This window comes from Nannospalax galili, unplaced genomic scaffold (assembly GCF_000622305.1).
Source record: "Nannospalax galili isolate Female #2095 unplaced genomic scaffold, S.galili_v1.0 scaffold356, whole genome shotgun sequence".
Classification (NCBI taxonomy): Eukaryota; Metazoa; Chordata; class Mammalia; order Rodentia; family Spalacidae; genus Nannospalax; species Nannospalax galili.
Genome location: NW_008338126.1, coordinates 1892188 through 1905283, shown reverse-complemented (window position 1 = coordinate 1905283; position 13096 = coordinate 1892188). Strand labels below are relative to the sequence as shown.

Sequence of the window (13096 nt, the reverse complement as noted above, 5' to 3'; positions counted from 1 at the left end):
GGGTCCTCTGCAAGAGCAGTCACTGCTCTTACCTGTTGAGCCATCTCTCCAGTCCCCAACACTTTAATACTTAGTAAAGCTACAGGTTTTGAAGTTTGATTTCTCTACTTATTCTATGCACTTATAAAGTCCTTTTCTTCTTGAGACAGGGTCTCTCTATCTCATAGAGATCTGCCTGCCTCTGCCTCCTGAGTGCTGGGATTAAAGGTATGTGCCCAGCCTAATGCCTTTTCTCTTAAATAAGATATGTCATATAGATAGAAATGTGTACAAATAATAGGACTGATGAATCTTTACTCATGTTGTTGTTGTTTATAGACAGGGTCTCCCATAGCCCCATTCTGCCTGGAAGTTACAATGTAGAGCAGGCTGGCCTCAGTCTCCCAGAAATAAGGCTGCCTGTGCCTCCTGAGTGCTGGGACTGAAGGTGTGCACCACTAGGGCTGGTGTAGGAGAAAGTTTCTTATGACTCGGAAAACTCTACACATATGCAGAAACTCCACACGTCTTATGACTACTTCTTGCCAATGTTCTTATTACTGTCTCTTTTTAAATCAGTACCTGAACTGCTGAGTCTGTTTCGAATTCCAGCAGGAAACAGGGAATTACTTTCTTTAATTGGCTGACTACTGCCAACAAGGTCCAGCCGTCCTGCAGCCGCAGCCCATGACAATCTCATGAAACAAGCCACAGTAGAAGTGAAGTCACTTACTTCCATAGTCTAAGGAGGCATGGAAAGAATGTTATGAGAAAGGCAGTCCTTGAACTTGCCCACTAACTTCTCTAACGTTTTTGCGGCCTCAGGTTAAGAATATTTTCCCTCCCAGATCACCAGAAGACAGCCTTTCTCACACCGCCATATATTCACTTTTAATATTTTTGTTAATTTGTAAACAGATTCTGGTCTCTGTGCTCAGGTTTCAATTAATCATTCCCCAATTTCAATTCTGTTATTTCTTTTCCTACATAGTACATTTCATGAATGGCCTTGTGACCATGCATATAAACTCTGGTTTTGTTTGTGACTTTTGTCTGAAAGTTTCTTCTCATTCTGTTCACCATCTAGTCTTTGAGACCTAGCTCAAATGCCATTTCCAAAACAAATCACACGTGACAGCACAGAAGGAAATTATTCCACTTGCTACCAAGGCCTAAAGAATGCTTGGCTTTTGTAGTTTTAAAACACTTGAAACTTTCAACTTGATTAAGCGATTTCTGCACTAGTAGTCTCCCTCCTCCTCACTCTAAATTGCTTGAAAACAATATTCACACGGCCATCATTTTATGTTCACGTAATTCCCTCTCCCAAGCAGGAGGTACTTAATATTTCACGAATTCACCAGCCACTTACTTGTATTGCAACTCGAGCAGCAGGGATGATTTCCTCAACCCTGATGGAAGACCTATCTGATACTGACAACTGCCTGTAGGATGATTTTTCTGGGGTAGCACACAGGGACATCTGTCTGCTTGTCTGCCGGCTGACATTTCGGAATGGACGAGAAGAAAGTGCTTCTATGCCATCTTTGGTGAGGTCTTCATCTAATGATGTTGGCATCGTCTGTCCAACGAGTAAAAACCTTAAGAAGGAAAAGCTACACTTATTTGAGGTTATTTCACATGACAAAAATGGCAAAATTTAGGAAGAAAAATAAAATTTTGCCTTGTAACACTAATGCAATGCATTTGCATACCTTGCAAGCTGTAGACAGATGGAGTAAACACCCTGCCTGGTCTCATAGTCTACTTCCGATGGGATGGAGTCCCTCTGCATGACATTTACAACCAAACTTGGAAAGAAAGAAAAAAGGCAGTATATTAATGACTTAATTTTTTCATAGGAAATTGTTACTAGTGTAATAGCCCATAAATGTTCTTAGTTACTTTCTGCAGACTCTTACATATAAAGTCTTACAAAAGATTCTATACTTATGCCTATTTCTTTCTTTTTTGGTATTAAAAAATATTTTATTATTTGTATTTCATGTGCATGCGTGTATTGCCTGTGTGTAGGTTAGTGCACCTGTGTCATGCAATGTCCACAGAGGACAGAAGAGACTGTCAGATCCCTGGAACTGGAGTTAGGACAGTGGTTGGCTGCCATGTGGTGCTGGGATTCGAACCCGGGTTTTCTGCAAGAACAACCAGTGTTCTTAACCACTGAGCCAGCTCTCCAGCCCTTCTTTTTTGGTATTTTTAGACAAGATTTCCCTGTAGTCCCAGCTGGCCTGGAACTTACTAAGTAGAACAGGCTGGCCTTGATCTCACAGAGATCTGCCTGCCTCTGCCTCCTGAGTGCTGGGAGTAAAGGTGTGCACCACCACACCGGGTACTTATGCCTATTTCTATCATAGTAATAAACGTTACTGTGCTGGTCATTTGAATCAGACTCCTAGACGGCCAAACAGATACTAGATACTAGAGACAGTGTGTTCACATGATAGCCTTCCTCACTAACTGGTTTGTTATCACCAAACAATCACTATCTTGGTACTGGTAGAACCAATAAATAAAAAATATATCAAGAATTATACTCAAACTCATTTTTCATTTCCACTGCACCCTACATTACTACAAAAGTTTCCTAATCCATTCTTGCCTCCCCACCCTCCAAATCTATTCTCAAAAGAATAGAGTGATTTTTTTAAAAATAGAAATCAGATTGCAGTACTCTCCTGCACAGTTGTTTAGTGGCTTCCTACGTGGGAAAAAGGCAATCTGTACAGATAGACGGTGTTATACATTTGGCATCTGTGTAACTTCACATCCCACCTCTGCCTCACTCGACGTTTTCCACTCGGGCTTCCTGTGACATACATAGGTACCAGGTAGCTCCTCCATACAAGGGTATATACTGGTTGCTCTTCTGAAGAGCTGTTCCCAGGTCTCTTCAGGCCTTGCGTCCTTCATCTTCTTCAGGTCTTTGTAAAATGTCTCCCCACCAGATGAAGCTTTTCCTGACCCTCCTATTAAGAATCACAACCCTCTGTACCCAAGCTTTCACTTTTACTTGGTTTCTAATAAGCACAAATAAGCTCAAGTCATCAAGCTTTGATCATCATGAATGTGCAAATGCCTGGGTCATTTGAAATGATTTTTTACTAAGAACAGTTTTAAAATGTATAAAAGTTGGGTGTAGTGGCTCACACCTGTAAAATTCACGACCTGGGAAAGCTGAGGCTGGAGGTGCCACAAGGTCAAGGCAGGTTTGGGTCACACAGTAAATTCTAGGCTAGCCTGGGCTATCCAGTGAGACCCTGTCTCAAGGAATCAGACCCTCCATTTTTGGGAATTCTTTTTATCCTCATTTCTCTATCTCCATCCCTTCATATCTCTAAGGTCCTTGCTCGACTTCTCCTCCCTGCCAGACCTCTATAGAGATTTCTGTTAACTATCCTTTGCACAAGCTTAAGTGGTCTTCATTCCTTCCTGCCTAGAGTACCTTTCTTCACCTTTTACCTTCTACTCAGGTCTAACTGGAGTACAGAAGACAAACAATACATGTTTGGGCTTTTATTCATTCTGTCCTCTACCTGGGTTAAAACACTTTTTCTCCTTATTAATTAAGGAATTTCTATTCACTCTCAATTTCCACCTCAAAGGTCCTTTTCCGTGAAGCATTTCCTAGCTGTATTACTCCAAAACATTTAATCACTACTTTTTTGTCTTCCTTCCCTTAGGAAGGTCATATAGGTCATATGCCCCTGTTTTAATACTTTCTGGCCAGCTAGCTAGTTACTCTTCGTTAAAGCTAAGTCTCTGAACAGCAGGGTTATGCCCAACTATTCCTGCACAACCAGCACCAATACCACTGCAATACTGAAAACCAAATTTACCTTATTTCTAAACTGATAGGGGACTCCAAAACAAAACAAAACAAAACAAAACAAAACAAAACGAGAGGCAGCCTCCTCACCTAATCTCTTCTTGAGAATTTCCTCACTACCAGAGGGAAGAGACATGCTTCATGAAGAAAAATGTTCTAAAGGATATTTTTATTATAACACATGAGGAATAAACAAGGCTTCTGCAGGATAAATTGGCTAATATGACTATATTAATTTTTTATAAGTCACGAACCTCAAACCTCCTGCTTTCAGGAAGTTTTCACAGAAGGATTTTGCACAGCTTCTTGCCATATCGTCATCCGCTGTTGGCATGAGTTTGGAGCTTAGAACCTTAAGAGCAAAGAAGTTAATCATCTCAATATTTCTACAAGAAGTGATCATTTACTTATACGACTCAAGCCAGAATTTCTTCAATGTCACATGCTAGTTTTCCCTACATGGAGGCTGATTTCTCACAATTAAGATAAATCATATTTCTTATATTGTATTTATTAAGATTTTTTTTTATTCTGAACAGAGTTAGCATGTTCATAAAACGGGCAAAATGAAAGTCTCAAGCCTTCAAGTGTAGGCAAAAAAAGATAATTTTATGCCATTGTCAAGGTATGTTCTTCAAGTATAGAGGCCAGAGTTTTATAAAACAGTCTAGGGGTTGGGGATTTAGCTAGGCAAGCTCAAGGCCCTGGGTTTGGTCCTCAGCTCCGAGGGAAAAAAACAAAAAACAAAACCCCCAAACAGTCTAAGTATGAAAAGTGCTAGGTAAACGCCCTAAAGAACGTATCTCCTGTTCACTGGACGTGTGCCATGTACTAGGCACATGTTTTTCACTTTATAAGTGAGGGGGCTGAGACCAGAGAGGGTAGTAGCCTCTTACCCAGGGTCTTATGATTAGATTTCAAATCCAGATGTGTCTTACTCTACCATCTAGGCCCTTCTCTGATACTGTAATGCCTGCTTAAAGAAAAGCTTAATTGAATATTATGGTGGAGTAGAGAATTCTTTCACACAAATTATTATGCTATAGTACCAATTTAGTTCAAGTTCTAATTTTACCAGCTATAAGCTGAGAGATCATACACATATTAATTTTTCCCTCTGCCTCAATTTCCTTATCAGCCATAGGAAGATAATTATGTTTGCCAGAAGACTGTTCAGATTAAGTAAAATATAATTTTAAGGTACTCAGTGAGAGCAGCATAAAACAAGTGCTTAAGAAAACAATACCTCACTTAGTTATGATTTAAAAATCTCTTACTATCTTAGTTTTAAAGTAGATACAATTCAAGATATTTTTCTATTCTAAAAACTGTTTCTATGAACCTATAAGCATTATGAGCTTAGAGGCACTATGTCTTCCTAGGTTCTCTTTGGGAAAGGGGCACCTCAGCTTCAGAGTAAGCACTACACAGGGGAAGGGCAGTCCTCTCTGTGGTTCTTCCTATGTTCACAGTTCTCCACCTACATGTGCACATACCCTTTGTTTAGTCTTCTGGTTAGCTTTAGTTGTTAACCTGACCTAGCCCAGAGCTATCTGAGGGAGTATCAACTGGGGACTTCGTGATCAGATAGTCCTGGGCATTTTCTTAATTGCTAATTGATGTAGGAGGGTCCAATTCACTGTGGGTGGCAGCTGGATCTGGGCTATACAAGAAAGCTAGCTGAACAAACCAGAGAGAACAAGCCAGTAAGAAGCATTCATAGTTCCTGCTTGAACTGCCCTGACTTCCCTCAGTGATGGATTGTGATTTGGAAGTGTGAGCCAGATAAACCCTTTCTGTCCCCAAGTTGCTTTTGGTCATGTTGTTTATCACAGCAACAGGAAAGCAAACTAGGACCTTAGCACCATTTAGTGAAGAACAGTTTTCTTCAAAGAAACAGAAAGTTTAGGGTTTCCTGGTGGGCAAACATAAGTTAATGAACAAAATGCAAGGAAATTAACATTTTAGGTAATAGTAAAAATAAGTTCTTTTGGGAAAGTTAGGTTTTCTACATATTTTATGTATCTAAGGCAAAACAGACATATCAAAGGAATTCAGTTATTCTACAGTCTTAAAAATAACATTGGAGATGTTTTACTAAGAGTTGTTTTGGGTATAAGACAATGTGATTTGATTGGCAAATCACATTGATTGTTGACTGGGTTGGGTGGCTGATCAGCAAGACCCCATTGCTGGAACGTTCTTCTTTTGCCACATAGTCTCAGAAATGGATGACAAAATTACATCTTAATTTTTCAGAGATAACTACCCCAAAGCAAAAATGTGGTAGGAATTATAAGATGCGAATTTTATAAGCTAAGTTGGCAAAAACATTAGGCAATTTTCTGTTTTGGAGTATTGTATATATTCCTAAATGTCCACATTATATAAAGGTATGCATCATTAAAAATTATTTACCAAATATATTTTCCTTTTGAATCAATCCATCTCTTTACAAGAGTGAATACTTTAAAGTTAGTATGCAATTTCTACCACATCTTGAACATACAAGCAGGAAGTGAAACAAACAAACAAAAAAATGGGGTATACCTCAGGAAAAAATATAGGCATCCTCTTACCAATGATGATGATGTTTGCTATGACTCATGATAATCAAGATACCTGTTATCTATTGAAGACCCATGGTACAATCAAAGCTGCTTAGTTACTGATGTGGAGTGAGCTCTCTAGGGGCAAAGCCAAACCATTCAAGGAAGGCTTAATTTTCTACTAAAAGCACAAAGTAATGATGTTTTGATCTGGGATTCTTCAGTCTCAACAACTGTGAGCAATAAATGGTTGCTGTTTAAGCCACCTTAGTCTATGGCATTTTTTATCCTTAAGGGACTAGGGTAATAATAATAGCAATTGATAATAAGAATAATAAATGCCTTTCTTATATAAATATGAAATAGTAACCAGATAAAATCTTTCTTTTTTAAAAGAATATTTTATTATGTTTATTTTATGTGTATGAGTGTATTGCCTGCACGTATGTGAGTGCACCCATGTCGTGCAATGCTGTGGAGATCAGAAGAGGGCTTCGGACTCCCTTGGAACTGGAGTTAAGGACAGAACACAGCTGCCATATGGTTGCTGGGAATCAAATCCGGGTCCTCTGCAAAAGCAGTCAGTGCTCTTAACCGCTGAGCCATCTTTCCAGCTCCCAGATAAATTCTTTATAAATCTTGGTTAATGTCAGCAAATTACAAAAATTAAAACTATTACAATGTATTTGACCAAGGAAGCTGAAGATAATTCCTATTATAGACTTGCAAAGCTTATACAGGAAGGTTAATGACACGCTTAATATATAAAATCTCATAATTATTTGCCAAGATGCTATTCTGTAAATATATAGAGGAAAGATATTAAGAATTTCAAAGACAAAAAGATTTCAATTAATCATTTATTTATTTATTTAGATTTTTTGAGGTAGAATCTCACTACACAGGCCCAGCTAACCTGGAACTTGCTATGTAGTCCATTCCTGGCTGGCCTTGAGCTCAGAGCGATCCCCCTGCCTCAGCCCCAAGTGCTGGGATTAAAGATGTGTGCCACCATTTAATGTCCAGCTTCCCTTTATAAAGCCATCCCCTCCTCCCTCCCCTACTAATTTTCTAGCAGATCATCCCATAATGCAACCTGAACACATGAATCTATAACTAAAATGTGTCTGTCAAAGTGAAATAAAAATCAATGATATTTCTTACTTCCAAGTTGTAGAGCACTCTGAAGGTTGACATTCCTGGAGCAAAAGATCGAAACAGACTTTCTAAGATTGAACTGGCGCTTGGCTGATGTTGCTGCTTTGAAGAAAGGGATGGAGACTTTGAAGACTGAGAACTTGTTTCAGAGAGCAATGTTTTCTAAGTTTAAAAGAGTAGAAAACGAGATGTATTCTTAACAGCACAAATTGAACAGAAATAGATCTCAGTGCTTAATGTTCTTTTCCTCTTCAATATCTAAAAAAAATCAGCTTCTTAAAACCACTTAAAACTCTATTACTAAAACAGCAGACTTCAACATACAGCCGAGTTAAATGACAGTCAAATACTACATGAATGCTTTTGAATGTATTCTTAGAAATACTAGCAAAGCAACTTAAATGTTTGTATGTTTAAAATTTGTACTTTCAATAAAATTGTAAGAGTAGTAGTCTTGAGAACTTCTTTTTAGCCCATACTAGTAATATGGTTACACTCGTTCTCTTTCAAATTAATATCTAAACCAAATAACTATGATTCAGGTAATGTTTTCATTGAATCCATGGTAGTTCTATAACTATTAAAAATATGCATACCTTTCTGCCTAAAGAATCAAGCTGATCAAGGGCTTCCTGAATGGCCGGATCAGTTGGTATTAAGAGCAGAAGTTTTCGTACTCGTAGAGTTATCCTGAAAATTTTTCAAGAACACATTTCTTTCACATAAGCCATAGCTTCAGTGACAATGTCATTTAGTGCAGGACATAAAGTAACATGCATTTCAGGTAATATTTACTTGGATCATTAACCTGAATAATAACTTGCTCTCGAGCCTTACAAATACTTGTATTTATTTACCTTGGCTCCTCTAGGTTGGCAAGCTGATACAGCATATCAAACACATTACACACAAGAGCCATTACTACACCAGGCAGAGACTTCTCCTGAGGGGGGAAAAAGCAAAATATAAGTATAGATTTACAGAAGAATTTTCTCCTTTTCTAATCAAACTTACAAACAATAAAAACACTGGTTCTGAAAGGCGGGCACTACAAAGCTTCAGGGGCACTGAAGAACGGAGCAAGGCCCACAGCTTTCCAGCGATGCTGCCTGTCTTTCTTCCCCTGGCCACCTGCTGGGGAAGGGAGAAAGGCCCAAAAGGCAGGCAGCAGAGGTGAAGTAAAACAAAGGGCCTGCATGGGTAGAATGGAAAGCAGACACCACTCGTCAATCACTTTCTGGAGCCACAGGGAATGAGTGTTTGAGAGTAACATTAAAGTAGCATCCATGTGTACAATCACTCACACCAAAGGTAGACGTAAATTGAAAAAAAAGTATTTTGTTTTTGTAAGTATCACAAAGACAAAGGGATTATCACTGCAAAAAGAAACTCAGACATGCTTAAAGTACAGATATGTATCTGGTTACAAGGCACAAGAATGACATCATCGCAGAATGTATTTATATATGGAAGATTTTGTAATAAATTCAGGATATATATAGTTTTAAGTTACTAAGTTTGAAGACACTATGTATACTATTTTTGTTGTTAACTGCCATGATACCACTGTGAATGAGATTTCATTCTTAAATTCTTGTTAAATATATAGTTTGAAGAACCTAACGAGTTCCTTTATATTTACTGCAAAGGAATTAGAAAGAGTCATACAGAGACTTTCCATTTGGAACTAAAGGACTCCATAGATGAGCACACATCTCACCTGAGCTTGCTCTCTAGACTGCAGAAGCCTAAGAAGAACAATCTTCTTCACTGTTATATCCCTTGAGCCATCCTCAGGCTTGATAACAGAAAAATTATGAACAGATTGATTGTTTCACAAAGTCATTCAAATACTGAATGACTCATCCATCCCATTCCAGGCACTGTCTCAGGTGCTGGGTGGTGGCAGCAAACAAAACAGATGAGTCAGCTCTCGTGGAGCTTATATTTTACTGGGATGAATAATGAGAAAATAAAGCAGAGAAGGGAAATGAGAATAGTACAAATGGGGCTGACAATTTAGACAGACTGTCAAGGTAGGCTCATTGAGTAGGCAGCATTTGAGTAAAAGATGAGGCGAGAGTGAGACACCTAGTGAGGTCCTCAAACAACATTCTAGGTTTGGGACGTACAAGTGCATAGGCCTCACCATGTTTAAGGACTTAAAGGGAAGCAGTATAGCTAGAAAGGTGTGAGGGGAAGGTCATAGCAGAGAGCTGCAGAGATGCTCCAGGGGCCCCTATCAGGTACATCCTGAAGGCTGCAGGAAAGACCCTGATTCTTCCTCTGAGTGAGACAGTAGCTACTAGAGTAAGCTGAGGGATGGCACACTATAACTTTGGGACCGAAGCGGAGACCACGGAGGACATAATGAGAACACTCAGGCCAGGCATGGTGGTGCATGCCTTTAATTCCAGTTCTTGGGAGGCAGAGGCAGGTGGATCTCTGTAAGTTCCACCCAGTGGAGGCTACAGGGAGACCCTGTCTCAAAAACCACATGAGATGGGGTGGGGGTGGGGCACTCAAGTGAGGGATAATGTTTGCCCAGAACAGTATGGAAGCTGTGTAGGCAGAAAAGTAGCTGAATTTTAGATAAATTTTGAAGGTAGAGTCAAAGAATTACAGGTAGGGGGCTGGAGAGATGGCTCAGTGGGTTAAGAGCCCTGGCTGTTCTTGTAGAGGACCTGGGTTCAATTCTCAGCACCCACATGGTGGTTAACAAGGTCATAACTCCAGTTCCAGGGGAATCTGATGCCCTCTTCTGACCTCTGCATGCACTGCAAGACATGGGTACACTTACACTCATACACATGAAATGCCAGGCGTGGTGGTGCACGGCCTTTAATCCCAGCACTTGGGAGGCAGAAGCAGGTGGATCTTTGTGAGTTCGAGGCCAGCCTGGTCTACATAGTGAGTTCTAGGACAGCTGGGGCTACAAGGAGACCCTGTCTCAAAAAAACAAAAAAAGAACAAAAAAAAAAAAAATTTTTTTAAAAGTTGCAGGTAGATACAGGTGAGAGAGAAAGGAAGGATTTAAGAACTCTATTATGAGCAACTTAGAAGAATGGAGATGCTTGCTATCGCCTGAAATAGACCAAGACTGAGAAACGAAGAGCTTTGGGGGTGGGGATAAGGTGTTAAAAAAGGGACGATTAGAAGCTCAGCTTCGAGTATATTACTATGGGGTGCCTAGTGTGGTCAGTGAACAGAGACTAAGTTAGTAGATGGATCATGACTCTGGACTCCAGGGAGTTTGGATATATGCAATTTGTGAAGCTATGGGAATAAACAGAGAAAAGAGAGGATCGAGCACTGGGCTGGAAAACATCTTTCTATAGAGATCTGGGAGATAAAGAGGAACTTAAAAAGCAGAGCAAAGAACAGTACAGTGCAGGGAAATCAGGAGAGTACTGAGAATATTTCAAGAGAAAGCAGCCACAGGCATTAAGTCTCCTGAAACAAAATGATGAGGATGATGACTAAGAGGTGGAAGAGACATGTGAACGTGAGAATTAAAGAGGCAAGAAAGGATGACAAAAGGAAAGCTGGAATGAGTTTAGACAACTCTTTTAAGGAATTTTGCTGATTTAGGAAGGAGAAAACAGGCCAGTAACGATGGTGAAACTGGTGTAATCAGGGCTTAAAAAAAGCATATGTGCAATTGCACGTGTGTGTAGGGAAATGTTCACATGAGTAGGTCAGACATCAACTTCAGGAACCATCCACCTTGTGTTTTTTTTTTTTTCTGAGACTGAGTCTCTTATTGGCCTGGGGCTTGCTGGTTATGATAGGCTGGCTGTCCAGTGAGCCCCTGGCATCTGTCTGTTCCTGCCTCTCAAGCAATGGGATTACAAGCATTTATTCACTGATCTATCTCCCTAGCCTCTGAAGTTTTTTTAAAGATGGTAGAATAGCAAAGTACATGTGAACCTCAATGAATGATCCAGTACAGAAAGAAAGAAAAAAAAATCAATGAGTTAATGGAGAGAGATGTAAGAGAACAGGGAGAGGCCAGACAGAACTATCTTTAGGAGGTTCTGAGACTCAGCAGGCTGGCAAGTTACAAATCTGTCTGAATCCCCTAAGTTCTCAATGACATAGTTCTCTTTAGTCAGAACTTGCCTGATAGAAAGGGATGTGGCCATCCAAATCTCTGTGGGCCAAAGGCAGAAAGAGTGATTGTTAACTACTGTTTCTACCCTGAAGCTGACCTCCATACCTGCTCCATGGCATATGATGAACTGAAAACTCCACTGCTGCTGCTGCTGGAGCTGGTTGAGGAATCTGCAGAGCTCCCAGAGGGGGTCCCACTGCCCGACGTCTTCACTGTAAGGACTTGTTCATCAGAAAAGCCCAGCTGGTGGAGGAGCTTTTGATCTTTATTCACGGTCAGCTGCAAAAGGTGGTTTCTTAGTTACTGAGAGGAAAAGAGGAGGAAACTATTCACACCGGGCTAAAGTGCCAACAACTGTTGTTTAAACCCACCAGACTATCGTTTGTAAATATCTGTATATTGTCCACAGGAGAGCACAACTGCTTGGCTATCTTCCACCGGACACTGCCTATGGTTTCATTACTGTGGGCCTGGAAAATAAAATCCAACACTGGTGTAAGAGAAGTCATTTACTCTTTTTTTTTTGGGGGGGGGGCTTTTTTGAGACAGGGTCTCCCTGTAGCCCCAGCTGGCCTGGAACTCACTATGTAGACCAGGCTGGGCTTGAACTCACAGAGATCCGCCTGCCTCTGCCTCCCAAGTGCTAGGATTAAAGGCCTGTGGCACCACACCCAGTTTCTTCTTTTTTAAGATTTATTTAGTTAATGTGTATGTGTGTATTTGCTTACACGAGTTTATGTGCACCATATGTGTACAAGAGCCTGCGGAGGCCAGAAGATGGTGTCGGATCCCCTCGAACTGGAGTTATAGGCAGTTGTGAGCCACTACATGGGAGCTAGGAACTGAAACTGGGTCCTCTGCAAGAGTCGTAAGTGCTGTTAACTGCTGTGCCATCTCTCCAGTCTCCTCATTTAGTTACTTCTTCAAACAACAATTCTGAGCATCTGCTGTGTACCAGGCCCTTTTCTAGAGGCCAGGAACACAGTAGAGAGCCATGACAAGAACGCCTGTTCTTGAGAGGTTCTTCTGCTGCTGTTAAATGCTCAATGTCACACCGCCATCCTTCTCCATTATACATGGGATAAGATCTCCAGGCTGTTCCTTGAAGTGCCTCATTCTTACGTGTTCTCATCATTTACCACCAACACCAGCCACCTTGTGAGTCTTTGTATCTGCCACCCCTTTGTCTGAAATACTGTGCTAAGTAAACATCATTTATTGTTGTTTATTCAAGTCTTTGCTCAAATGTCACTACCTCAGAGATCCATCTTTACCCCAAATATCCCATTTAGCGCCATCACCCTCTACTAACTTATTCTGCTTTAGTCTTACTCCTTATAACACTTATCATCACCTAGCGGTACAATTTATATTTACTGATCTATCTGCTTGTACCTCATGGTTTCCTTTTAGGTCTACTTTTATTTTATGTATGTGTGTGCTGTCTGT

At 40.3% G+C, this 13096-nt stretch overlaps 1 protein-coding gene across 3 annotated transcripts in view; it reads right to left on the bottom strand.

Moving 5' to 3' along the window:
* Usp24 (ubiquitin specific peptidase 24) overlaps positions 1 to 13096 on the bottom strand; it is a 142231-nt gene that overhangs the window by 58541 nt on the left and 70594 nt on the right. For 2 of the 3 annotated variants that reach the window (XM_008832980.3, XM_029563466.1), the window contains exons 27-35: positions 12019 to 12117; positions 11753 to 11926; positions 8391 to 8476; positions 8130 to 8223; positions 7540 to 7695; positions 4081 to 4178; positions 1695 to 1790; positions 1352 to 1580; positions 562 to 721 (exon numbers count right to left, since the gene is read on the bottom strand). In XM_008832980.3, coding sequence (XP_008831202.1) covers positions 562 to 721; positions 1352 to 1580; positions 1695 to 1790; positions 4081 to 4178; positions 7540 to 7695; positions 8130 to 8223; positions 8391 to 8476; positions 11753 to 11926; positions 12019 to 12117 — 1192 coding nt within the window. The remainder of the gene's footprint in view (positions 1 to 561; positions 722 to 1351; positions 1581 to 1694; positions 1791 to 4080; positions 4179 to 7539; positions 7696 to 8129; positions 8224 to 8390; positions 8477 to 11752; positions 11927 to 12018; positions 12118 to 13096) is intronic. The other variant, XM_029563467.1, reaches the window with a different exon arrangement.